At 48.4% G+C, this 26,973-nt stretch overlaps 1 protein-coding gene across 3 annotated transcripts in view; it reads right to left on the bottom strand.

The window, feature by feature from the left end:
- Nucleotides 1-19,031, bottom strand: part of USP13 (ubiquitin specific peptidase 13) — a 144,244-nt gene extending 125,213 nt beyond the window's left edge. The window contains exon 1 of one of the 3 annotated variants that reach the window (XM_084847557.1): nucleotides 18,623-19,031. In XM_084847557.1, the coding sequence (XP_084703683.1) occupies nucleotides 18,623-18,778 (156 nt within the window). In that variant the 5' untranslated portion in view covers nucleotides 18,779-19,031. The remainder of the gene's footprint in view (nucleotides 1-18,622) is intronic. The other 2 variants (XM_084847559.1, XM_084847558.1) reach the window with 2 other exon arrangements.
- Nucleotides 19,032-26,973: the final 7,942 nt, after the last annotated feature.

Below are 26,973 nucleotides of genomic sequence, written 5' to 3'. Positions count from 1 at the left end.
AAGGACAATTGAACGTCTCAAAGTCAGAAGTTCCCTGAAATATGTACAAAATATGTAAAATGAAAATACATGTTTATTGCCAAAAGCACCAGGAGGAGGGGAGACAACACTTTCTTTACATTTTTCACTTTATGTTTTTGTATTTGTCTGTGTTCTCAGGACAGTTTCACATGGCCATGTTTTATTTATTCACTTACTTCCTACATTTATATGGGACCAGGATGCCTAGCAGTCTGCCTCCCCTTATACATATCCATGCGACCTTTAAGATTACCAGAGGAGGCCTTGCTGGTCATTCCGAAACTAAGGGAATTTCGTCATGCAATACCCCAATGGCAGGTCTTCTCGGTAGTGGCACCCACCCTTTGGAAAACCCTCCCTCATGCACTTCAGGAGGCAGAAAATGTGGCATCTTTCAAACACCTCCTGAAAACACACTTGTTCACCCAGGCTTTCCCTGGGCTCTAATTAAATTAATCATGCTAATTCATCTTATTGTTCCTTGAATTGCTTTTACTGTTAATTGGAATTGTTTTTAATATTGTGTTTTTAATATTGGTTTTTAAATGCGATTTTAATATTTATATGTAAACCACTCAGGGCGCAATCCTATCTAGATAGGCGGCCGCCTCCGAACTCAGAGCAAGGCAGGAGAGGCACAGAGGGATCATTTCCTCCACGCCTCTCCTGCCCTGCTATTTTCCTCTAGACAGCCGTTTTCGGCTGTCCAGCCACAGCGAGGGGGGCGATTGGGAAAGGAGGCTTCTGTATGACACACTGGATGTGTCGTACACACAGCTCCGCTCTCCCTGCCCCAGAACACCCCCTGGAATGCCCCTTTTCAGTCGCTCCGCACTCCTCTTCCGAGCACAGAGGACAGGGCTTCTCCGCGCTGCCTCAGAGGCAGCGTGGACATGTGGGGAGGTCAGTTTTCCAGGAATCGACCTCAGAGCATGGACTCTGAGGTTGGTTCCGTCATATCCTATGACCCTCTAGACAGTGTCTAGTGGCCATAGGATTGCTCCCTCCAGGATATTATATTTAGCAGCATATAAATATCGCAAATACATACATACATAAATATTCCGCCTTTCTCCCAGTGCTCCCAATTTTACAATTTAAAATAACAGCCTACAATCTAATAGGCATGATCTAAAAAAAGGAAGGAGGGACAGGGAAGGAAGAGGAAAATAAGCAAGTTCAGATAACATGACTGTGAGCTGGTGTCAAGGGCTCCTTGGAGGGCTCTCTCAGTCTAATCCAGTAGCTAAGTCCAGACACAGACAAAGGGATTCCTTTCAAAGCTTTATTCTTCTTTTACAACTTAACAACTATACCGTTTGCAACTAGATCTGAGCAGCACAGTACCTATGCCTTAAGTTGGAACAGTTGGTCCCCGTTTGAAAGGGAATTATTGGCAGACCCCTGAACTTAAGGACTAGGGAGAGTCCCTCCCCTTTTCCCTTGGAGCCGCTGGGCGCAGCTGTTGTTTGCGTGCCAGCCTGGCACTTTGCCTCCTTTCCGCGCCCTCCATCTGGCGCCACTCTCTGCGTCTGCGTCGCGCATCCACCAAGTCTGCTATCTGTGCCTGGTCACTCCCTGGACTGCTAACTAAACTAGGAATGCTGGTGGGAGGAATCTCCGTCAGCTGTTGGTCCTGGGAAAGAGGAGCACACTCCTCTCCCAGGAGCGACTGCTCTTCCTCAGAATCAGAACTACTCTGGGATTCTATGGGCTCAGTGTCCACCCTGACATCTGGCTGTTGTGCAAGCGGTCATTCCTCCTGGCACAATACAATCAGCGGGAGCGCAGCGGTCCCGTTCAATACTGCCTATAGCCAGCACCCAACCAGTTTAACCCCCTTCAGCAGCAGACCAGCTTATATGTCAAAGGCCTGCCTGCACGAGAACACTTTTGCCTGCCAGCAGACGGACCCCACCTCTTCCCTAAGATGCAGCTGGGTGGAATGGCCACCAATGGAGGCTGTTCTAGGAGAAAAGGAACCAAATTAACAGCCTGGTCAACACAAGTCTGTCTTACGGGGGAGATTTTTGACATGGTGAAGCAGTCCGCGTTCACGGATACACGTTCAGATCGCCGAAACCAAGCTCTCTCAAATGCGGCCACATGGTCATGTTCCCATCTAAGATATCAAGAACAAGGCTGGGGCAAAGACCCTTGTCCCAGCACTGTGCATTTTGTCTCTAGCCCTAGCATTCTAAATATCATTAATGTTGTAAATATGCATTTCAACTTGCAAAATCTCTCACTCATAGCTCAGCAAACTATACAAAAATATTAAGTTTAGTATAGCCTGGTGAACTACAGAATTACAGGTAAGGTTTTTTGATAGCTACTGTCCAAGCCATTGGAATATCCATCACATCCCACCTGCCTAGGTAGGGATAAAAAGAACATCCCCACCCCCAATTTGTTAGGCAAGAAAACAAGTTTTGTGTTCAGAGCTAGACGGAGAAGATTCTGGCTGAACCGACTTCTGACTGGCAGAAACAACTTCTAGGACAGTCTTCTTCAACCTGGAGTCCTCCAGATGTGTTGGACTACAACTCCCAGCAATGGGATGCTGCGAGTTGTAGTCCAGCGCATCTGCCAACTGTCTTCACAAGCAATTTAGCGCAAAATTAGAGCTGTATGAATTCTTTGCGACAGGAGCCATTGTCACTGCCAACCAGGCACTTCCCTCTTGAAATGCTGCATTTTCTGAAACTCCTTTTACTCCAAGTCTTTTACTGAAAGCAGCTACCTGGCAGTTTTGCCACAGTGTACCATGTCCCGTCCCGCGCATTAAATCCTGGGCGTGCCTCTGTGACCTAGCAGTGATGTGGTCAAGGAGGTGGGATGCCCCATTCCCTCTTGTTTCCCCAGTGGAAGTAGTTTTCCCATTTAGAAAATCCCTGCGAGTGCAGCAGCACATTACCGCAGCAGTGGGGACACTCATTCACTTTAGCTAGCCTGCTTTTAATCTTTAACATATCCCCCCTTCTGTGCATGTTTACTCAGAAGTAAGAAATAAATCTCGCTCCCCTGCAGTGAAAGGGTTAAAGGCTGACTTTAGTAACTGGCCCTAAAGCACTCTTTCACTTCTCCGATGCTCTCTTAAATCACTATTGCGATGTTGTGTTTCTTTGATGTTCTGTAGTTTCTCCAATGTAAAGTCATTTCTCTGTTATTATGTACAGTCCCTTCTCACTTTATCACAGTAATGTTCCTCCGGGTTTATGGGAGCTTCTCATTGCTAGCAGGGAGAAGGAGAAAGGGAGAAAGGTGGGTTGGAAGCAATAACTCTGTGGCAAAGTGCTGGAATAGGGCAAAATTGGGGGGCTGGGCTGCTCTCAGGGGGATCTTTCAGAAGCTGCACTCGAGAATCAGGGGTTTGGCTTCTCAAGGCAAAAGTGTGCATATGGGGAAAAATGGGGTGGGAGCAATAACTCCGTGGCAGACTGCTGGAATGGGCAGAATTTGGGTTGGGGGGAAGCTCTCAGGAGGAGCCTTCAGATGCTGCACTCAAGAACTGGGGATTTTGGCTTCTTCAGGGAAATCTGCACACATGGGGAAAATTAGTTGCTCTCCATTCATAATAATGTAGTAGCAGGAGAGAGCCTGGACAGGGGTGGGAAACAAGCCTCTCTCATTGGTTGAGCAGCCCCTGCCAGTTTGGTGATGTTCAGTTCTACTCCCCACTGGAAGTATGCTCCTTTCAGCACTGTGTGACCACTGAAAATCAGATTTTAAAGGTATGGTACCCTCTGTTTATCTTGCTTCGTGTATCCCTGACAGACCAAAGCCGATTCCATGAAAATCTGGGTAATACTCCAACACGCTTCTCATTCCATTGTCATGAAGATTCCCCCCCTGGACGGCACCAGGTTGGGGAAGACTGCTCTAGGATACTGGGGTAATACGATGATGTTACTTTGGGACTAGTGCTGCCTGTGCACATGGTTTTGCTTCCCACCTACTTAACCTGTACATTTGAAAATAAACATGTATGCCAATATTACAAAACAGGCATCTCCAGTTCTTTTTTCTCATGTGGAAGCTGACCCCATAAAGTTGCCCTTGACACTTCCTAACACTTGGCGAAATAGCAGTGAAAGGGGCAAAGCTTAGATGTCTCTCTATATTAGCTTTCCCAAACATGGTGCACTCCAGGTGTGTTGGACTAAAACTCTTATCATCCCCAGCCTGATGTCCAACACAATTGGGGTGCATCACCTTGGGGAAGGCTGCCTTACTTTAGACTTGAAAGATTAGAGAGAATGTCTGCAACTTGTTGACTGTCAACGTTCACACGAGAAAACCAACAATCTGAGATGAATTTTGTGAATGTTCAAAACTTAAAGAGATATATCAGTGAACGCTGATTTGCAAATGTAGATGACTCTTAACATTCACCAATGTATGCCTCAAAAGTGGGGCAATGATAGGTTTATTTGGGGGCACATGCCAAATTCATGCAGAATTATCAGTATTCACATGTGAATGTTGCTATTCACCAACACGAATATAAACCACTACCCTTCCCGACAAGGCAAAGTGTCAGCAAGTGGCATATCCAGGCAATTGCTGAGGCACCAACTTCTCAGCAGGGCCCACGGCTGTGCAGTTGCCTGCCTTGGGGCCCCTATGCAAGGTGGCTGGGTCTTCCAAGGGCCCACACCCTAACAGGGGCCTACTGAAAACAGCCCCTTGGAGTTGGTCCTCCTCATCACCGTGGCAACCTGCTTGTCCGCCTGCCTCTTGCTCTGGCCCAGTCAATGGTGATGGTGACGAGGAGGAGAAGCAGCAGATGCCATGCCTACTTGCTCACTGGCTCTCTGCCTGTCAGGCAAGTAAGTGGTAGCAATAATGAGAAAGGAGAAAGAGCAACAGCACATGGTGACAATGGCGGTGAGAAGGTAGACTCGCTAATGGAGGGGGCCTATTGAGGGTGTCTTGCCCAAGGGCCCACAAAAACCTGAAACCAGTAGTGGTCTCAGCTGCCATTTTAATTGCCCACAATGCCTACTATGAGCAACACTATGTTGAGGCATTGTGGGAAATTGAAACAATGGTACAGATCCTGCTGCCCACTACCACCAGGTAGCCATGTCAGATTCCATCAGCATAGGGCATCAGAGGATCCCCTGAAACTTGGAACTGGCCAGTCACACATTATCAACATACACAAAAACCTATGGAACTGCAGACATTGGATCAGCCTCAGTTCTTAATACGCTGGGGGCATCAGAGGTCTAAAGCCATTCCAATGGTGCCCTTGAGCGAATCCTTTTTTCCTTCACTATTCCTTCTGAATAGTGACTGTTCACTCTTCCAAGAGAATAGGCCAGCCCATGTTGCTGCCTGAGGCAAAAGACAGGAAGGCACCCCCTCCCATTCCATGTACAAAAGCTGACTATACTGGCAGATGGTTCTGTCTTAACAATGATGATAAGACAGCATCCTTTACTGTTCCTGAAGGCAGCATTAAATTAGGCCAGAGTAGATCACATGGCACACAGGTCTCTCCACCAATACCTTGCTGCCACCTCCCAGCATCTGCCACTTGAGGCAACTGCTTCACTCTGTGTAATGGTAGGGCCAGCCCTGCTCAGAGTTACTACTGAAGTCAGGACAAAACCTGCCCTCTATCCCCAGGGCTTGGTGACCTAGCTGTCACCCACAGCTATCACACAAGAGGAGTAATGTGTCTTTTGGTCAGAGAGTTCACAGAAGCGCGCTGCATCCCAAAGAATCCTTCAAAACACAACTTCTCCCTCCACACACTCCAGATGCATCACCCCATGATAGCCGAAATTGAGAGGCATGTTCAGTGTGCATGGGACATCTGAACAAATAGCCCATGACTTCACTGAAATACCACAATGTGGTGTGTTGCCATCTCACACCTCAAGGGGTTGTTTACAAAGCTGTATCAGAACAATGGATGCTTTTGCTAAGCCAAGCAGGATCCTAACATATCATTGACCCATTTTAACGATGCTGTCACCCTCCTCTTCCATCTTTACAAACACCAACTCAGTTTAGAAACACTAGATCAGGAATAAGCATGCATGGCAGGGCAGGAAAACAATCCACTCCTTTTAGCCAGTCTAAATTAACGTCTATTCAAATGTGCCAAAAATGACAGAAACTACAGCCATTCTTCCTGACATGCTAGCTTTCCATATCCAAGGATGTTATTTTAGTTCATGGAGGAGCATTAAAAAATGTGATCTTCCTCCTGGAGGACTAAACCATTTTTTTTCTCTGTAAACTGTGTTGTGGGATAACTATCATGCATAGAGCAACTTAGGGAGCAATCCTATAGCCGCTAGACAGCGGCTAGACGGCCATAGGATATGTTGTTTTCCGGAAACCAACCTCCCCCCACTTCCGCGCTGCCTCAGAGGCAGCACGGAACAGCCCCATCCTCTGCACTCGCAAGAGGAGCGTGGGGCAACCGGAAAGGAGGTGTTCCGGGGCAGGGAGAGCTTAACTGCCTGTGTGTCCTATGTGTCGTACAGCAGCCTCCTTCCCCGCTCCATCCTCCCACAGCTAGACAGCTGCAATCGGCTGTCTAGCCAAAAAAGCAGGGCAGGAGAAGCATGGAGGGAACGATCCCCTCCATGCTTCTCCTGTCCTGCTTTGGATAGGCGGTCGCCTCCGAGTTTGGAGGCGGCTGCCTATCTAGATAGGATTGCTCCCTTAATGGCCCGGTTTGCATGTAACTACAACCCATGGGCTGTTTAAACCATGGGTTGTCAGGGCTGAGCACAAGCGAACGCGCTGCCTCCCACACGCTCACCACTTCCGAACCTGGCATTCTGGTTACTAAGGGAGAAATAACCCAGCCATTAATCTATGGCTTATTGTTAGGTTAGAACTCTGTTGTTTCACCCTCAATAACCCAGAGCACCGGGTTCAGATGTCACAACTAACAACCTAGGAACGGGACGTTCCTGGGTTGTTCAGCAAAGCGGATGCAACGTGGAAGTGGTAAGCAAGTGGGTGGGAGGCAGCACACTGGCTCTTTCCCACGAGGCCTTGCCAATGCATGGATTGTTTAACCCATGAATTGGCGTTACATGCAGGTCAATCCCAGCATCATACTTGAGATTGTGCAGGCAGCTGACCCTTTGTTGGGCCTGCTGTTATCTCCAGCTGCTATGCAGACCAATAGAGAAACACAGCTGGCTCAAGACCTGTAAACATATACTGAATAAGGACAACCAGTCCCCAAAGCTAGTATGGGACAAATATGCAAGTACGGTACAGCTAGATTATAACTTTGAACTCATGATCACTTAATACAGAAGGAGCCATCCTTTCCACACCTTCTAAACAGTCTTTTGTACATGCAGTCAGGATGAGTAAAGCAGGGGTAGGCAGAAGGTAGGTTGGGATCTATTGGTCAATCTCTGGCTGATCTGCAGTAGATTGCCAAGGATTTGGGGCTCCCAATTGTTTCACAATAGCAACAATGAAATTACTCCACCTGTCCTAAATTGTACTGCTGAAATGAAGAAAGCTTGAGGTAACTAGGAGTGGATTTTTGTATGGATGGACTGTGCACACCATTCAACACTCGTACTCAAACTAAAAAATTCCTGGGCTCAGCATTCTTTAATTCTAATTATATATCTCTTGCACCAAGCACTGGTTTGGTGGAACTTGGGGCTCTAGGGGGGAAAATAGATCCCGAAAACCTGAAGCCTTCCTATCCCTGGTGTAAAGAACAGTATCAACTGGGTAAGGAGGCAGGAGGCTTATTTTTATAGTAGGCTCTAATGCAAAATAGAATTGGGGGTAGGGGGGAGAGAGAGAATTATACATTACACAGAAAAACCATGATTGGCTCTCCAGGCATATTTATTTTCACATAAAAGAAGCTGCATCCTTGCCCCAAACTAGATCAAAGCAGGGGGCCATGAGGTATGGGTTGTTTAATCCTTTTCCCTCGATCAAAATCATTCTTGCAAGCTGCTGTTTATTTTTATTTTTTTTCATTTCTATACCACCTAATAGCCGAAGCTCTCTGGGAGGTTCACAAAAATTAAAACCAAACAGCACACAATAAAACAATTTAAAATATATAGAACATTAAAACCACAATATAACAATACAACCACAATAAAACCTAGCAGCAGTGCAAGAGTTTAAAATACAGACTTAAAACAGCAAAGCTAAAAGTTTAGAAAGCTAAAATGCTAAAATGCCTGGGAAAATAAAAAGTTCCTCACCTGGCACCGAAAGGAATACAATGTAGGTGCCAGGCAAACCTCACTAGGGAGCTCATTCCAGAGCCGGGGTGCCACAGCAGAAAAAGCCCTCCTCCTAGTAGCCACCCGCCTCACTTCTTCTCATGGAGAAGGGCCGCTGACGATGATCTTAAGGTCCGGGCAGGCATGTATGGGAGGAGGCGATCCTTCAGATAACCTGGCCCCAAGCCGTTAAGGGCTTTAAATGTTAATACCAGCACTTTAATCGAGCCCGGAAATGGACTGGCAGCCAGGGCAGCTGGAAAAGTACTGGCGTAATATGAGCTCGCAGGCCAGTCCCTGTTAACAATCTTGCTGCCCCATTTTGGACCAGCTGAAGTTTCCGGACCATTTCAAAGGCAGCCCCACGTATAACACATTGCAGTAATCCAGACAAGAAGTTATCAGAGCATGGATAACTGTAGCTAGGCTATCTCTGTCCAGATAAGGGCGTAGTTGGTATACCAGCCTAAGCTGATAAAAAGTGCTCCGTGCCACTGAGTTCACCTGTGCCTCAAGTGACAGTTCTGGATCCAAGAGCACCCCCAAACTACGAACCTGATCCTTTAGGGGGAGTGCAACCCCCTCCAGAACAGGTTGAATATCACCTAGCCGGGCAGACGAACCATCCACTAACAGTACCTCCGTCTTGTCTGGATTGAGTCTCAGTTTATTGGCCCTCATCCAGTCCATTACCATGCCCAGGCACTGATTCAGAACAGCCACCGCCTCACCTGGTTTTGATGAGAAAGAGAGGTAGAGCTGGGTGTCATCTGCATATTGATGGCACCTCAGCCCTCACCTCCGGATAACCTCCCCCAGCGGTTTCATGTAGATGTTAAACAGCATAGGGGATAAAATAGAGCCCTGTGGAACCCCATGGCACAAGTGCCATGGCACATAGCATTAATCCCCCAGCACCACCTTCTGGAATCGGCCACCCAAGTAGGAGCGGAACCACTGTAGTGCAGTGCCTCCAACTCCCAACCCAGACAACCTATTCAAAAGGATACCATGGTCGATGGTATCGAAAGCCACTGAGAGGTCGAGAAGAATCAACAGGGTCACACTCCCCCTGTCCCTCTCCTGGCAGAGGTTATCCCACAGGGTGACCAAGGCAGTTTCCGTTCCAAAACCAGGCCTGAAGCCCGATTGAAATGGATCTAGATAATCCGTTTCATTCAACAGTGCCTGGAGCTGTCCTACAACCACCCGCTCAAGCACCTTGCCCAGGAAGGGGATGTTGGCCACTGGCCTATAACTGTTAACATCCTCTGGGTCCAGGTGAGGCTTTTTCAGGAGTGGTCTAATTACCGCCTCTTTTAAAGTGGCAGGCACCACTCCCTCTCTCAAGGAGGAATTTACAACCTCCTGGACCCAGCCGGACATCCCCTCCTTGTTTGATTTAATAAGCCATGAAGGGCAAGGGTCAAGCACACAAGTGGTCGATAGGACTTAGCCAAGCACCTTGTCCACATCCTCTGGCCTCAGTAACTGAAACTCATCCAATAAAACTGGACCAGACGGTGCTCTGAACCCCTCTACCAATGGAACTTCATTAATCGTGGTGTCCAATTCATGACGAATCTGAGCGACTTTATCTTCAAAGTGCCTTGCAAACTTATCACAGCGTGCCACTGAGGGTTCCAGCATCTCTCTCCCTGGCCCAGAATGTAACAGGCCGTGAACCACTCAGAAAATCTCCACTGGACGACACTGAGAAGATGCAGTGCTGGTGGAAAAGAACTGTCTCTTTTCCACCCTCACCGCCACAGAGTAGGCTCGATAGTGGGCTCTTACCTGTGTTCGGTCAGACTCAGCACGAGTTTTCCTCCACCTGCGTTCTAGCCATCTCCCCTCTTGCTTCATTGCCCTCCGCTCAGGTATATACCAAGGAACTGGCTGGGCTCTGCTCAGAGGGAGAGGGCGCTTGGGCGCGAACGTGTCAACCGCCCGAGTCATCTCTGCATTCCTCAGAGCGACCTGGGCTTCGACAGGAGCACCAGCCATACCAGCAGGAAAATCCCCCAGAGCCCTCTGGAATCCATCGGAATCCATTAATCTCTGGGGGCGGACCATTTTAATAGGTCCCCCACCCTTGCAGAGTGGGAAGGCTGCCAGGAGTCTAAACCTCAGCAGGAAGTGATCTGACCATGACAAAAGGACAGATGTTAACTCCTCCACTTTCAGATCACCATCCTCCTGCCCAGTTGAGAAAACCAGATCAAGCATGTGTCCTTTTATATGCATTGGGCCGATGACATGTTGGGACAGCCCCATGGTTGTCATGGCGGCCATGAAGTCCTGAGCCACCCCGGATACAGCGGCCTCGGCATGGAAGTTGAGATCCCCCAGGACCATCATCCTAGGGGTCCTCAGCACCAAGTCCAAGACCATCTCCATCAGCTCAGGCAGGGACTCTGATGGGCAGCAGGGTGGGCAGTATACCAACAGAATCCCTAATCTGTCCTGGGTACCCAACACAAGGTACAAACACTCAAGATCTGCACTCGAATGAGCAGGAAGCCTGGAGAGGGAGATTGAATTCCTATAGACCATGGCAACCCCCCCTCCCCAACCCTCAAGTCGGTGTTGGTGCTGCACTGAGTACCCAGGAGGGCACAGCTGGGAGACAGTGACCCCTCCCAGTTCCCCCACCCAGGTCTCAGTAATACATACCAGGCCAGCCCCCTTATCCACAATCAAATCATGGATAAGGGAGATTTTATTTTGGGCCGACCTGGCATTCAGCAGCAGCACCACCAGACCTGAGGGCAGACTGGTAAGGCTGCCAGGAACCATGTATATCTTCGAGTGGGAAAAAAAGTCTGTATGTGCTGTAAAGTGAGGAACCCAGGCAGTAATGAAATGGAATCACAGATGGATGAAAAAGGAATACTAACACTATGATCTTGGGTATGTATCTGTGTTTTTATCAATTCAAATTATATTAGGCCTGTGAACCGCCCCATTCACTCTAGAAATGTGAAAGTAAGTGCTATGCAAAATTACTCTGCCAAGTCACAGAGGGCCAGGCCAAAGCGTAGCAAGTTGGGGGGGGGGAATCTGTGACTAATTAATTCTTCCAATTAACATAGGGTCCACACGTGCTCACTTCTATTCAGCTGCGATAGATCAGCTGTAAATTGAGATTTTGGAGTAAGAACGGTAATACCACACTTTGGAGGGCACAAGGCCTTGGGAAACCTGATTTTACAGAGGAGTAACCCCTTTCATATCCACTTTGCAGACTTTGGTTTCAGCTGCCCTGGAAAAGGAAGGCTGGTTCAAGCTAATTTTAAAAGAAGTCACACCTTTGCCCCCTACAATTCCAAGCCACTTGTACATTGCAATGTGCTGAATGGTGGGGAGGCAGGAAATCCCAGCCGGCAGTTGCACATCACCCCCTCCCAAAATACAAACACTTCTATGTTGCTAATTTCAGCAACTCCTTAAATACTCCCTCTCTTTCTCTCTCTCTCACACACACACACCCCTCCAAGCAGCCTGGAAGCAGTTTTGCCACTGGGAAAACTGGGATGGGATGGGAGCTTATATCCTGCTTGGAGAAGAGTGTCAGAGCCATTTAAAGCATGACAATATTTCCAGCAATCACACACGTACGTATCCTGTAGCAGGCAGGTGTACACAGCAAACATGCACTCATCACATGCAACACCCTATGTGTAGATTTGCATGCCATTCCCTGCACAGAACGGTTTTCCAGCAAAGAATCTCATCCAACGTGATGCAGCCCTGCAGGGGCAGCAGCAACAGAAGAGAAATAATAACTTGGGCAAAGAGGAAGAGAGGGGTTCAAAGACATCTAGAATGATTTGTTAGGGCAGGTGGGAAGGGCGTTCAAGCTTATACATCTGTAAGGCCATCAGCTTCAGCTGGTACACCAGCTACAGCCATTCCTAGACCATGAAAGCTTAGCCACGGTGGCAGGCACTGGTAACCTCAAGATTGGATAACTGTTACGTGCTTTGTAAGAACATGAAAAGAGCCCTACTGGATCAGACCAAGGGCCCATCTAGTCCAGCATTCTGTTCACACAGTGGCCAACCAGCTGTCAACCAGGAACCCACAAGCAGGGCATGAGCGCAGCAGCACCCTCCCACCCATGTTCCCCAGCAACTGGTGTACATAGGCTCAGTGCCTCTGGTACTGGAGGTAGCACATAGCCATCAAGACTAGTAGCCATTGATAGCCTTTTCCTCCAGGAATTTGTCTAACCCCCTTTTAAAGCCATCCAAACTGGTGGCCATCACTATATCCTGTGGTAGCAAGTTCCATAGTTTAACTATGCACTGTGTGAAGAAGTACTTCCTTTTATCTGTCCTGAATCTCCCACCAGTCAGCTTCATGGGATGACTGAGGGTTCCAGTATTTTGAGAGAGGGAGAAAAAATGTCTCCCTATCCACATTCTCCACACCATGCATAATTTTGTACACCTCTATCATGTCTCCTCTGACCCTCCTTTTTTCCAAGCTAAACAATCCCAGCTGTTGTAACCTTCCCTCATAGGGGAGATGCTCCAGCCCCTTGATCAATTTAGTTGCCCTTTTCTGCACTTCTTCCAGCTCTACAATATCTTTTTTTTAGGTGAGGCAACCAGAACTGTACACCGTATTCCAGGTGTGGTCACACCATAGATTTGTATACGGGCAGTAAGATATTGGCAGTTTTATGCTCAATTCCTTTTCTAATTATGCCTTACATGGAGCTGGTCTTTTTTCACAGCAGCTGAGTAGACATTTTCATCGAGCGGTCCACCACAACCCCATGTGGTGCTATCCTTGGTCCGGAAGCTGCGAACTGGGGCCGCCCTTGCTAAAAGAACTGCACAGGCTGCTGTTCAGTTACCAGGCCAAGTTAAAGGTGTTGTTAACATAAAAAGGTAAAGGTAAAGGTGTCCCCAACCAGTCGTGTCCGACTCTAGGGTGCGGTGCTCATCCCCGTTTCTAAGCCGAAGAGCCAGCACTGTCCGAAGACGCTTCCGTGGTCATGTGGCCGGCATGGCTGAACACCGAGGTGCAAGAAACGCTGTTACCTTTCCCGCCGAGGCGTTACCTATTTATCTACTTGCAATTTCTTGCTTTCGAACTGCTAGGTTGGCAGAAGCTGGGAGTGAAGACGGGAGCTCACTCCGTCACGCGGCACTCGGGTCTCGAACTGCTGACCTTCCAGTCTGCAGTTCAGCGTCTTAACCACTAAGCCACCACGGCCCTTGTTGTTAACATATATAGCCCTAAACAACTGGGGATCAGGTTACATTAGGGAGCACCTCACCCCTTAGGTCCCTGCCTGATCTCTGTGATCATCAGAGGGAGCACTTCTGAGGGTACCACAGGTTCCTGGGGTCTGCCTCAGGAGCACTTGCAAGACAGTGCTCAGCAGCGCAGCACCCACCTTCTGGAACACTTTACCAATTGACATCAGGCAAGCCCCCGTAGTTCGGACGTTCATACGCCTTCCTAAAACCCATCTCTTCACATCCTCCTGTGAGGCCTTGGCAAGGCACTTTGCAGATAAAATTGATCAGATTAGGTGTGTTACTCTGCACGCTGTGGATACAGTTAGTGAGCAAGAGGCGGCCTGTGGCAAACCGGTTTTGTGGGATCGGTTCCAGCTTCTTCCTCCTGATGAAGTGGACAAGGTGCTTTCATCGGTACGGCCGACCACCTGCTTACTTGATCCTTGCCCATCTTGGCTCATTATGAGCTGCAGAGAGAGACTGGGTGAGGGGATCAAGGCGGTGGTGAACGCCTCCCTTGAGGAGGGAGTGATGCCATCAGCCCTCAAGGAGGCAGTGATAAGACCGCTCTTAAAGAAGCCCTCCTTGGATCCTCAAGTTCTGGACAACTTTCGCCCAGTCTCAAATCTGCCATTTTTGGGCAAGGTGATTGAGCGGGTGGTGGCGGTGCAGTTGAAGGCACACTTGGAAGAAACTGATTATCTAGACCCATTTCAGTCGGGCTTCAGGCCTGGGCATGGGACAGAAACGGCCTTGGTCGCCTTGGTAGATGATATGAGGAGGGCTCTGGATAGGGGTGAATGCTCCTTCCTTGTTCTCCTCGACCTCTCAGCGGCTTTCGATACTGTTGACCACGGTATCCTCCTGGACTGCCTGGAGTGGTTGGGCATTGGGGACACCGTATTGCGTTGGTTCCGGTCCTTCCTCTCTGGCAGGTACCAGAGGGTAGCACTGGGAGAGGAGGTTTCAGACCCGTGGCCACTTACTTGTGGGGTGCCACAGGGGTCCATCCTCTCCCCGATGCTATTTAACATCTATGTGAAGCTGCTGGGGGCTATCATCAGGAGGTTTGGGGTGCAGTGTCATCAATATGCGGATGACACGCAGCTCTACCTCTCGTTTAAATCTTCACCAAGGTTGGCCGTAGAATCCCTGTCCAAATGTCTGGAGACGGTGAGTGGCTGGATGGGGAGGAATAGGCTGAAGCTGAACCCTGACAAGACCGAGGTACTTTTGGTGGGAGACAAGAGGAGGCTGGGGGATGTTGACCTGGTGTTGAATGGGGTACGGCTACCCTTGAAAGACCAGGTCCGCAGCCTGGGGGTCATTTTGGACTCCCAGCTGTCCATGGAGGCTCAGGTGTCAGCTGTGAGCCGGACAGCGCTGTATCATCTCCATCTGATACGGCGGCTGCGCCCCTTTCTTCCCGACCATCTGCTCCCATCGGTAGTACATGCCCTGGTCTCCTCTCGTTTAGACTACTGTAATGCGCTCTATGTGGGGTTACCCTTGAAGACGGTTCGGAAGCTGCAGCTGGTACAGAACGCGGCGGCTCGCCTGATTAAAGGCAGCCGCCGGCGAGATCACATCACTCCAGTGCTGAAGGAGTTGCACTGGTTACCAGTTGTTTTCCGGGCCAAATTCAAGGTGTTGGTTTTGACCTTTAAAACCCTATATGGTTCCGGCCCAGCCTATCTTAAGGAGCGCCTCCAGCAACACCAGACAGGCCACTTAACAAGATCAGCCTCAGATGGCCTTCTCTCTGTCCCATCAGCCAGGACAACTAGACTGGTGGGGACGAGGGAGAGGGCCTTCTCTGTGGTGGCCCCCACTCTGTGGAACTCCCTCCCTAGGGAACTCCGTCATGCCCCCTCTTTAATGAGCTTCCATCGTGCATTAAAAACGTGGTTGTTCAGGCAGGCATTTGGGGTGGGTTAGGGTATTTTAAAAAAAAAAAATTATGGTAAAATTTTATTGTTTTAAATTGTTTTATGGTGGGTTGTACATCGCCCAGAGTGGCTGGGTGACCAGTCAGATGGGCGATTAATAAATTTAATTAATAAATAAATAAATAAATAAATCAGGATTTCCCTGAAGTGTGGCCCAGCCACCTACGGTTTGCAGCACACAGTAGAGTCTGCAGTTTTACTGCCGATTAATTCTGTATTGTGGGTTTTATTGTTATATTTTATCATTCTGATGCCATTGCATTTGATGTTCACTGCTTTGGTACCTCTGTGGAAAGTGGTATACAAATATGAGAAATAAATAAAATAAGTAAATAAACAGTATGGGCTAAATCAGGCATGGGCAACTTGAGCCTAAGAATTTGTCATCAGAACTGAAGTGAGCCCATAGTCCTTCAACACAAAAATCCACTCCCAATTACCCCACCGCCAGGCTTTGTTCATTTTAGCGGGGGGGGGGGGGGTAATTTTGTTGTTGCTCTTGGTAAACAATTAAGTCAGAAAGCCTTGCCAATCAATCTACTGCAAATCAACCAGAGATAAACCAGTAGATTCCAATCTACCTTCTGACCACCCCTGAGATACAGGCCCTTCTTGGTCTGGAGCGCCTGCACTGAGTAGCAACCATGGACTCTAACAGGGAACCCTATACCACTAGGGTTCCCTGTGATAACCTAGGCACTAGGAACAGGGGAAGAACAGGTGATGGGGCCACTCTAAGGAGTTTGGAAGGGATAGGCTGGCTGGCTGCCACCAAAAACACCCTCTGTATCCTGGGGGGGATCTTCACGACAACGAAATGAGAAGCACGTTGGAGTATTACCCACATTCTCATGGAATTTGCTTTGGTCCGTCAGGGACACAGGAAACAAGATAAGCCTCACCTTTAAAATCCGGTTTTCAGGGGTCACAAAGCACTTGAAAGAAACATACTTTGGGGGGGGGGCAGGAGAACTAAACATCATCAGACTGGCAGGGGTTGCTCAACCAAAAGAGGTTTGTTTCCTGCCCCTGTCCAAGCTTCCCACTGCTACTACATCATGGATGGAGAGCAACTAATTTTCCCTGCATGTGCAGATTTCCCTGAAAAAATCAAAATCCCTAGTTCTCCAGTGCAGCATCTGAAGGCTCCTGAGAGCTCCCCACCCCACCCCAGTTTTGCCGCATCCCAGCAATCTGCTGCAGAGTTATTGCTCCCACCCCATTTTCCTCCATGTGTGCACTTTTGCCTATTGTTTCCAACCCCCCCCCCAAGCCCCCTTTCTCCTTCTCCCTACTTGCAATGAGAAGCTCCGGAAAACACAAAATTTCCTTACTGCAATAAAGCGGAGAAGGGATTTTACATCACAGAGAAACTACAGAACATCAAAGAAGCACAACATCACAATATTGAATTAAGAGAGCATCATCGGAGATGCGAAAGAGCACTTTAGGGTGAGTTACTAAAGTTAGCCTTTAACCCTTTCACTGCAGGGGAGTGAGATTTATTTCCTACTTCTGAGTAAACATACACAGAAGCGGGGGAATATGTTAAAGATTAAAAGCAGGCTACCTAAGTGTCCCCAGTACTGCGGTAATGTGAGAGCTCGCTGCTGGACTCCTGGGGATTTTCTCAATGGGAATAGGAAAAACTACTTCCATTGGGGAAACAAGAGGGAATGGGGCATCCCACCTCCTTGAGCACCTCATTGCCACGTCACAGAGGCACGCCCAGTATTTAATGCAGGGGGGACATGGCACACTGTGGTAAAATCGCCCGGGAGCTGCTTTCGGTAAAAAACGTTGGAGTAAAAGGAGTTTCAGAAAATGCGGCTTTTCAAGAGGGAAGCGGCTGGTTGGCAGCGGATTGGTGATGACGTCGTCTGTCACAAAGGAACTCAGACTGCTCTAACTTTGCACTAAATCAGTTATGAAGACAACCTCCAAGTAGATGCTGAGAGGCACTGGTTGAACCCCATAAGAGTTCAAAAACTGGTCATCTGTGTGGTTGTTGGGAAATACAGAGTGTTTTGCAATTTAGGCAGTTAGGATGTGATGGGGTGGGGACATAATGTATGCTGGCTGAGAATGATGGGAGTTGCCATCCAGCAAATCTGGAGGGCAACATGTTGGGGAAGGCTAGTATAAGGCTAAGCAGGCTACGGAAGGAAAGGTTTTTTTTTGGGGGGGTGCGTCCTTGACTCTGTTATTGGGGGACTCTCATCTAAGCCCTGTAACAGTTTGTAGTTGAGCCCGGAATCAGCTGCTTAACATCCATGGGGCTGATGGAAAGACCCCCAAGCGGCTGGGAAGCCAAAAGGGAGCCTGGGCAGTAACAGGGGAACACTATAGGACCAGCGTGGGCTGCTGCTGAGAGATCCATGGCACATGGGGGCAGCTGGCCTACTAGCATGAGAAAGATACTAAGGAATTGGAGAGAAAGCCATCAGCCTGGATAGTGATGTGCGAATCGGGAGAAAGTTGGGAGGGGGGTGATATCCTATGGGAAAGCTACAGCTGGACAGCCCCCAAAAGGCTGAGGAACTCACTCAGAACATTAGCTGGGGGAGCGGGGGGGAGCCCGTGGGGCAGACAGAGAAAAGAGACTTGCTCAGGCCCGGTTGGCAGCATGAGGACCCCAGTGGCAACACCTCCAAAACTTGGGGAACAAACGGGTACAACACACCCTACGGCCCTGTGTACCGATTCCAAGGGGGAGCAGCTTAGAGCCTGAGGAGCAATACAGGCCCTGGCGGGGAGAGGCAGCCTTTGAAGCAGAAAAGCCGAGGGTGGCGATGGGATGGGGAGGAGGACAGGGCATCCCCTTTGGGGCTAGCTAGCGCTGGCACCCAGTGGGGCGCCCTAAGGGGGGCAGCCTGGCTGGTGAACCAGTGCAGGGGGGGAAAGTACTCCATGGGCCTGACTGAGGCGGGGGGGGGGGACATCCTACAGTCATGGTGGGCCGTGGGGGCAGCCTATGGGAAGAGGGGCGCTGGCGGAGGAGCCCAGCGAAGTGGGCAGGGGGCACCCTAGAAGGCCGTGCAGACGATAGGGGAGCAGTATGGGGAGGGCTGGGCATTTAGCGGGGAGGGCGAGCTCCAGGGTGGGCCGGGGGGCGGCGAGGCATCCTGACATGCAAGCCGCGGCCACTTACGGGCGAGTCGTAGGAGAAGGCACACTCGGTCTTGTAGACGCGGTCGCCGGTCTTGGGCACCCGGATGGTGGGCATGTAAGGGACCAAGAGCTCGCCCACGTCCCCCGCGGCCATCCGCGCCTGCCGGCCGCTCCCGAACAACGCGGCCCGCTCCATGCTCCGCGCCACCGGCCGGTCGGACAGGGCGGCGGCGGCGGCGGCGGTATCGGCAGCCCTCGCTCGCAAGGAGGGCGGGACGGAGGGCGGCTGGGCGGGCAGGAGGCGAAGGCGCACGGACGGCCCGGCCCGCCCGGAGGGGAGGAGAGAAGGGAGATGCTATTTCCAATCCAATGGCAGCGAGAGATGCAGCGGCGGCGGCAGCTGCTGCTAAGAGAGAGAACCGCCGCCCCCCACTCGCCCCGGGGATCTCTTCCAAGAGAGGTGCCGGGGCTCAAGCCCGCCACGAAGCCACGCCCAGGGATTGCTTGAGGATCCCGCCTCCTGAATCCAAGAGGAAGGGCGGGGGGGGGGCACTCTGCACATGCTCAGAGGCACCCTGTGGTGTGTGTTTTCGTTTAGGGTTGTGTTACATCTTTCCGCGCTCCACCATCGCGGCTGGCTGAATTCGCGGTCGGGGGTGGGGGAGAAGACCAAAAAAATGGGAGCTTGGGGGAATCGGAGGGGAAGGGCCGGGATTAGAGAGGTGTAATTTGGGGAAGGGGGAATCCAGGGTTAGTTAAGTATATGGGAGGGGTAAATGAGGGAGAGGGCAAAAGGGCGAGGGAATCGGGGTTCCCGAACAAGGTGTGAAATAATGGGGGGAAGATGAGAATGAGTAAAAAATGTCTTTCCATAGTGGAGGGCAAGAGGGAGGGATTCCCTTGGAGAGAGGAGATTGCGGCTGTGTTGCCCCTTTCAATTTGATTTTTAAAATATATATTTTAAAAAGCAGCAAATTCTGAGTCACATTTTGTGGATCCAACACAGTAAAAGCACCTTTTCTCGCAAGGCTCAGATTTATGCTTCTCTGAGACACCCTAGCCCGCTGTAATCTACCTAATCGCTGGACCTTTTGCTAGGCTATCAGAAATAATAATTACACATATGCATACGGTAATTTGGGCATATAGCTGAACACTCAGAAACTAATGCTATACACATTGATCTGGGAGAAAGCCCCAGTGAACTCTTGAGTATTCACTTACTTACTTCTGAGGGGCTTATTTCTAAGTGGACATGTATAGGATGGAACTGTTAATGCAGATTAAATGGTTATATGTTGTGTGTATTGGCCCTTTGGACTGTTGCATGCTGCTTGCTTGCTTGCTTGCTTGATTTGTTTGTTACCTGTCCTCCAAGGAGCCCAAGGCAGTGTACATGATCCGCCTCCTCTCCATTTTATCCTCACAACAACCTTGTGAGGTAGGTTAGGTTGAGAGTCAATGACTGGCCCACAGTCACCCAGTGAGTTTCATGGCCAAGTGGGGAGTAGAACCCAGATCTCCCAGCTCCCAGTCCAACACTCTAACCACTATACCACACTGGCTCTTCAGTCAACCAGGGGTCATTCTTCACCAATGTGTAAGCTGGAAATTTTCTACCTGTATATGTGATGGCTCATAAACACTTAAGCAAGTCACTTGCTGTTACAGTCAACACACATGTACCAGAGAGCCAGTGTGGTGTAGTGGTGAGAGTGTTGGACTGGGAGCTGGGAGATCTGGTTTTATTCGGGTTGTATTGTTATACTGTGGTTTTAATGTTTTATATATTTTACATTGTTTTATTATGTGCTCTTTGGTTTTAATTTCTGTGAACTGCCCAGAGAGCTTCAGCTATTGGGTGGTATAGAAATGAAATAAATACATAAATTAAAAATCTGGGTTCTAGTTCCCACTCGGCCATAGAAGTTCATTGGGTGAGTTTGGGCCAGTCACAGACTCTCAGCCCAACCTACCTCACAGGGTTGTTGTGAGGATAAAATGGAGAGGAGGAGGATAATGTAAGCCACCTTGAGTTCCTTGCAAGAGGAAAAAAGTGTGATATAAATGCAATAAATAAATAAAATGTACAAACTGACCCCTAGTTGTACCTCCTAAGAAGCTGGTTTCTTGAGTGGGAGATTCACATCTGATTGACATGTTCTATTTTGAACAGTAATAAAGTTAGTTTGCACAATAGGAAAATAAAGGACTCTCTAGTCCAGCACTCCGTTCACACTGTAACCAACCAGTTGAGAAGCCCACAAGCAGGACATGAGCGCAATTATAGCACCCTCCCATTCAGGTTCCCTAGCCACTGGTACTGAGACAAATATTAGCTCTGCTCCTGGAAACAATAGCCTTCATGACTAGTAGTAGCCACTGTTTGCCTTATCCTCCATGAAATTGTTTGAATGCACCTTCACACAGGGAGAACTAGTATCTACCACATAATAAATACATAAATATAATCAGAGAAAATCAGTAGCAAATAGGGTTCATGCAGGTGGGGTCAAGTAGTCATTCTCATCACGCTGATATGAATTCAAACAAAATCAACCACATACAAAACTGATAATATTCATTCCATGTTGGCTTTAGCACATCTAAAATTAATGCGAACTAGGCCTCAGTCTGAGATGTTTGAGAAATTCTGGCCTAAACGATAATAAGATTTAGAGCAAGAGTGGCCAAGCTGTGGCTCCCAGGAAGTCCAAGAGAGAACTTCCTGTCTGTTGTATGCCAGACTGAGCTGACAGATGGGTGGGATATAAATGCCAAAAATTACATATGTACATAAATTCCCTCAGTCTCTGGCCACACCTTTCCCACTGCCCCATATTAGTTCTGCAATCATTCCTTATCGCCTGGCCTGTAGTGTTTTGGGGTGTTTTGTTTATATCAAGGGTGATGAACCTCTGGTCAAATCCAGCCCTCCAGGGTTCTCCAAACGGCCATGCTCCTTCCCATCTCCCCTCTCTCCCAACTGCCAATTGTTTGGTGTCTCCCAGTTTCTGCAGTTTTTTTCTCATTCTAGAAATGCCTCTCCTTACTGGCAATAAGAATTTAAAGCTAAAATATGCTGGTATTTAGTGTCCCACCCTATTTTCTTTGTCCCCACCAACCATGGAGCGTCTCTGAAAGAGGTTCCACACCCCTGTACCAACTTGAAAGGTTGTCACAGAGAGGAAGGCCAGGATCTCTTCTTGATCATCCCAGAGTGCAGGACACAGAATAATGGGCTCAAGTTACAGGAAGCCTGATTCCGGCTGAACATCAGAAAAAAACTTCCTGTTAGAGCAATATGACAATGGAACCCATTCCCTAGGGAGGTGGTGGGCTCTCCCATGCTGGAGGCATTCAAGATGAAGCTGGACAGCCATCTGTCAGGGATGCTTTGACTTGGATTCCTGCACTGAGCAGGGGTTGGACTCAATGGTCTTATAGACCCCTTCCAACCCTACTATTCTATGATTCTATCAAAGAAGTACTGGACTTGGCCTGAGGGGGTTGTGCTTCCTGGGAGAAACCAAGATGTGGTTGAGAGCAACACCCAGTGCTTCTGGCCTCAGAAGAGAGAGGCCACTGCCTGTGGGAGCTCAGTGGAAAGGCTTTGTTTAAATAAAACTTGGGTTTGTGTGGAAGGCAGAGTCTGTGGGGTGCACTCCACCAACTTTGAAACAACCCCCAGTTTATATGAAAGTAGGTCTGTAAAAGGATGCTGTGTATTACTGTACAGGCACTTAAAATTCCCACCCCAAAACAACCCGTATTTTCAGGTAATTTCAAGCAAATACTGCCTGGTCTTTGGCAGCAGACACAGAAGTCTTCTCAGTGCAGCCATAACCAACTTCAGATCTCCACCTTTTGTACAGAAAGAATATAGTGGCCAATAGGTTTGTAATAGCAAATGTGTTTTTGTTTACTTTGGTTGCCCGTGTCCTGGGAGATCATACCAAACAGCAATTACACCAGACGCTATACGCCTATGGTCAGTCATTTTACAACACATCTCTGACGTTTACAGTAAAACTCCTTCTCACTTAGATTATACAGGTGACTAAGTAAACCTGGCTCACAGTGGGGTAGGTCATTGCAATAGGCTCTCGGACAGGTACTGACACAGAATCATAGAATAGTAGGGTTGGAAGGGGCCTACAAGGCCATCATATTACATACTAACAAGCTTTAAATAGAGATGGGATCAGTACAGTATATTGCCTTCTGCACATGTCTATTTTTTATGTTGCATGCCTGTATCTGGTCAGTGTTTTTCTTGCTGGTTTTCATAGCACTTGAAGCTGTATCTTATAAAAGCCAAAACAAGCCCACAGATTCACAACCAATTCTGATGTAATAGATATGTGTACATATTTATAAGATTTATGTTTTCAATTTCCATGTATATACTCCATTGTGGCAGTATATATAATTTCTCTGTCCCCACAATTTTATCACAACAAGCCTGTCAGCTTCTGAGTGATGAGCTAAGTAATTTTAGACCCTGGGCTTAATGATCTTGCTGGCGGGTGGGCGGGGGAGGCCTTTAGATAGCAATGTATTTACTTGTGAAGCACAAAACTGTTTGTCTTCTATCCTCCCCTTTGCATTTTAAACTCACTTAATTCATGGCACCATCATTACTACAGGAATAAAATGGAAGTTCGCTTCTGCTGGACTGATGCTAAACACATTTACTTGGGAATAAGGACCATTTTGTTGTAGGAAAGGATAATATATTTTAAAGTAAAAATAGTAACATGAGCATCTGTAACCATATACATGCTCAGTCAGAAGCCACCTAACTCTAAAATGTTTAAAATAAGAAGGAGGCTGCAACAAGCGGCATCAACCCTGGTGGGGTGCTGGCCCAGGTGCTGACACTGCACCTGTTGCCCTCTGGATGGTCATTTGGAGGACCTTGGCCCTGAAGTCCAGCCCTTCTTGCACTACTGCCAGTGAGGTAGGCTAGGCCAAGAGACAGCAGTTGTCCCAAGGTTACCTGACTAAGCGTAGACCTGAACCTAAACAAAACCCTCTTCCCACTCTGCCCCATTGGCTTTCCTGCTTGCCTGTCTGGAGTATGTTTGTTTTGGTACGTGCTTATCCACACAAGGAGAATGGGTGGTGGAAAGAGGCAGCAAAAGCCAAGGCATGCATAGTTTGGGAGAAACAATTGCAGCAGAATTTGGAAGGGATGCTACAGCTCTGGGAGCTGCTGTGGAGAAGAAGTGGATGGCAGAGGCTATGGCTCTCAACCACATGAGGAGTCATATATAGCTCTTGGTATTAGGCACTTTGGCCACTCTGCAATGTAGGGATGGACAAACAAGCGATGTTCACGATCACCCAGATTCTCCGAGCATCAATTTGAAGCTGGCCTCTCCTTGTTTCCCGCATAAATTTGCACTTTTTTCATTTGTGCATATTTCAAATGGGGAAAATGTGCATTAAAAAAAAAAGAGTATCAAAAATGTGCACTTCCTCCCATAAAGTGTGAAAATGCACATTTTTAAAATGCACATTTTTTTTTAACACAAACACAAATTCGGGAATTTGCAAACATTTTTGGAGAACGAGCTCTCCTGCTTGTGGCTGCGTTTGGGGCTGTGAACTGGGCATGTTCACATAATTTGTGAACACAAACAAAACTCTCATACACCCCTACCGCAATGGTGGTCTGAGATCCTGAGGAAGTGATGCCCTCTAGTGGTTCTAATAACTGCTGGTGCGTCTAAACTGCCAATCCACGTGCAGGCCCAATTCAAAGTGCTGGTATTAACATTTAAAGCCCTAAATGGCTTGGGGCCAGGTTATCTGAAGGATTGCCTCCTCCCATATGTACCTGCCCAGACCCTAAGATCATCTTCAGAGGTCCTTCTCTGGGAGCCCATGTCAAAGGAAGTGAGGGAGGTGGCTAGCAGGAAGAGGTCTTTTCTGCTGTAGCAACCCAGTTGTGGAATGAGCTCCCTAGGGAGGTTCACCTAGCACCTATGTTGTACTCTGTCCAGCGCCAGGTGAAGACCTTATTTTCCCACGAATTTTAGCATTCTAGTCTTTTAGCTCTGCTGTTTTATATTTGTTGTTGTTGTTCAGTCGTTCAGTCATGTCCGACTCTTCATGACCCCATGGACCAGAGCACGCCAGGCCTTCCTGTCCTCCACTCTCTCCCGGAGTGTGCTCAAGTTCATATTCATTGCATCGGTGATGCTATCTAGCCATCTCATCCCCTGCCATCCCCTTCTCCTTTTGCCTTCAATCTTTCCCAGCATCAGGGTCTTTTCCAGGGAGTTTTTCTTCGCATTAGGTGGCCAAAATATTTGAGCTTCAGCTTCAGTATCTGTCCTTCCAATGAGCACTCAGGGTTGATTTAGGATGGACTGATTTGACCTCCTTGCAGTCCAGGGGACTCGTAAGAGTCTCCTCCAGCACCACAGTTCGAAAGCATCAATTCTTGGGCGCTCAGCCTTCCTTATAGTCCAGCTCTCACAGCCATACGTTGCTACGGGGAAAACCATAGCTTTGATTAGACGGACCTTTGTTGTCAAAGTGATGTCTCTACTTCTTACTACGCTGTCTATGTTTGCCATAGCTTTCCTCCCAAGGAGCAAGCGTCTTTTAATTTCATGGCTACAGTCACCGTCTGCGGTGATCTTGGAGCCCAAGAAAATAAAATCTGTCACTGCTTCCATTTCTTGCCCTTCTATATGCCAGGAAGTGATGGGGCCAGATGCCATGATCTTAGTTTTTTTAATGTTGAGTTTCAAACCAGCTTTTGCACTCTCCACTTTCACCCTCAACAAGAGGCTCTTTAGATCTTCTTCGCTTTCTGCCATTAGGGTGGTATCGTCTGCGTATCTGAGGTTCTTGATAATTCTCCCGGCAATCTGAATTCCGACCTGTGATTCATCCAACCCAGCATTTCTCATGATGTACTCTGCATATCAGTTAAATAAGCAGGGCGACAATATGCAGCCTTGTCATACTCCTTTTCCAATTTTGAACCAATCGGTTGTTCCATGTCTGGTTCTTACTGTTGCTTCTTGACCCTAGTACAGGTTTCTCAGGAGACAGGGAAGGTGGTCTGGTACTCCCATCACTTTAAGAATTTGCCACAGTTTGTTGTGATCCACACAATCAAAGGCTTTAGAGTAGTCAATAAAGCAGAAATAGACATTACTGTATTTTAAATCTTTGCATTGCTGCTAGGTTTCATTCTGTTCGTACTTTATGCTGTAGTTTTTAGTGTTTATATTTTATATTGTTTTTATGCTGTACCTGTAGTTTTAATTTTTGTGAATTGCCCAGAGAGCTTCGGTTATTGGGCAGTATAGAAATGTAATAGATAGATGCACCAAACAGTTATTAGAACCACTAGATTCTAAACATAGAAGCAAGCCAGTCTACTCATTACACCGAATGCAATAGAATTTTTGACTTTAGACTGAAGGTGGGGGTGCATTTTTGAATGCTGCCTCTCATAAAAAAATAACTGAAATCTTTCTGCATATAGTGAACTAGCACATTTAGGGAGCAATCCTACGGCCGCTAGTCAGCGGCTAGATGGCCATAAGATATGTCGGTTCCAGTGTGGAACAGCCCCGTGCTCCACACTCGGAAGAGGAGTGCAGAGTGGTGAAAACGGGGCATTCCGGGGCGGGGAAGGCAGAAACCAGCACATCCAACATGTCATCCGGCAGCTGCTTCCCCACTTTGCCTTCCCGCAGCTAGACAGCCAAAATCAGCTGTCTAGCCACAAATGCAGGGCAGCTGAAGTGCGGAGGGGACAATTCCCTCCAAGCTTCTCCTGCCCTGCATTGGATAGGCTGTCGCCTCTTGAGTTCAGAGGCAGCCACCTACCCCAATAGGATTGCTCCCTAAAGGATTTAATGTAGATCTCTCCCTGATTGTACTATATGCTTTTGCAGCAAGGTTTTTTTGTAGCGCACAGTTCAAACATATGATACACCTTCATCCCTGGAAACTGAAGTATATTTAGGATGTAATCCCATGGGTTGTACCCTCACAAGAAAGAAGCCCCCAAACTCAGAGGCTTCGGTGTATCCAGTGCTGAAGCCAGCACGGCGGGAGGAGCAACGGAGGCGACCTTCACCTCCCCATCCTCTGATCGGTGGGATTTTTGCTAGACAAGCTTTTTGTCCCGTCTAGCAATGGCACTTCAAAGGGGCAGGGAAGGAGGCTGGAAGAGGCTCAGGATAGCTCTATCCTGGCCTCTCCAGTTTCCTCCCCTCCCATCAAAATGCCCCCTTTTCCCCCTCTCCATAGTAGATTTTCCAGCCTCAGAGGCCAGCCAGCACAATTCATTGCACACCACCTGCAAGGGGTCGGGGGAGGGGGGGGGTCGCTGTCTCCAACCTCAGCAGGGGGAAT

The sequence above is a fragment of the Heloderma suspectum genome, chromosome 3, assembly GCF_057233095.1.
Source record: "Heloderma suspectum isolate Gila_16-S chromosome 3, 16-S_ref, whole genome shotgun sequence".
NCBI classification, from domain to species: domain Eukaryota; kingdom Metazoa; phylum Chordata; class Lepidosauria; order Squamata; family Helodermatidae; genus Heloderma; species Heloderma suspectum.
This window is presented reverse-complemented; position numbering and strand designations above follow the sequence as displayed.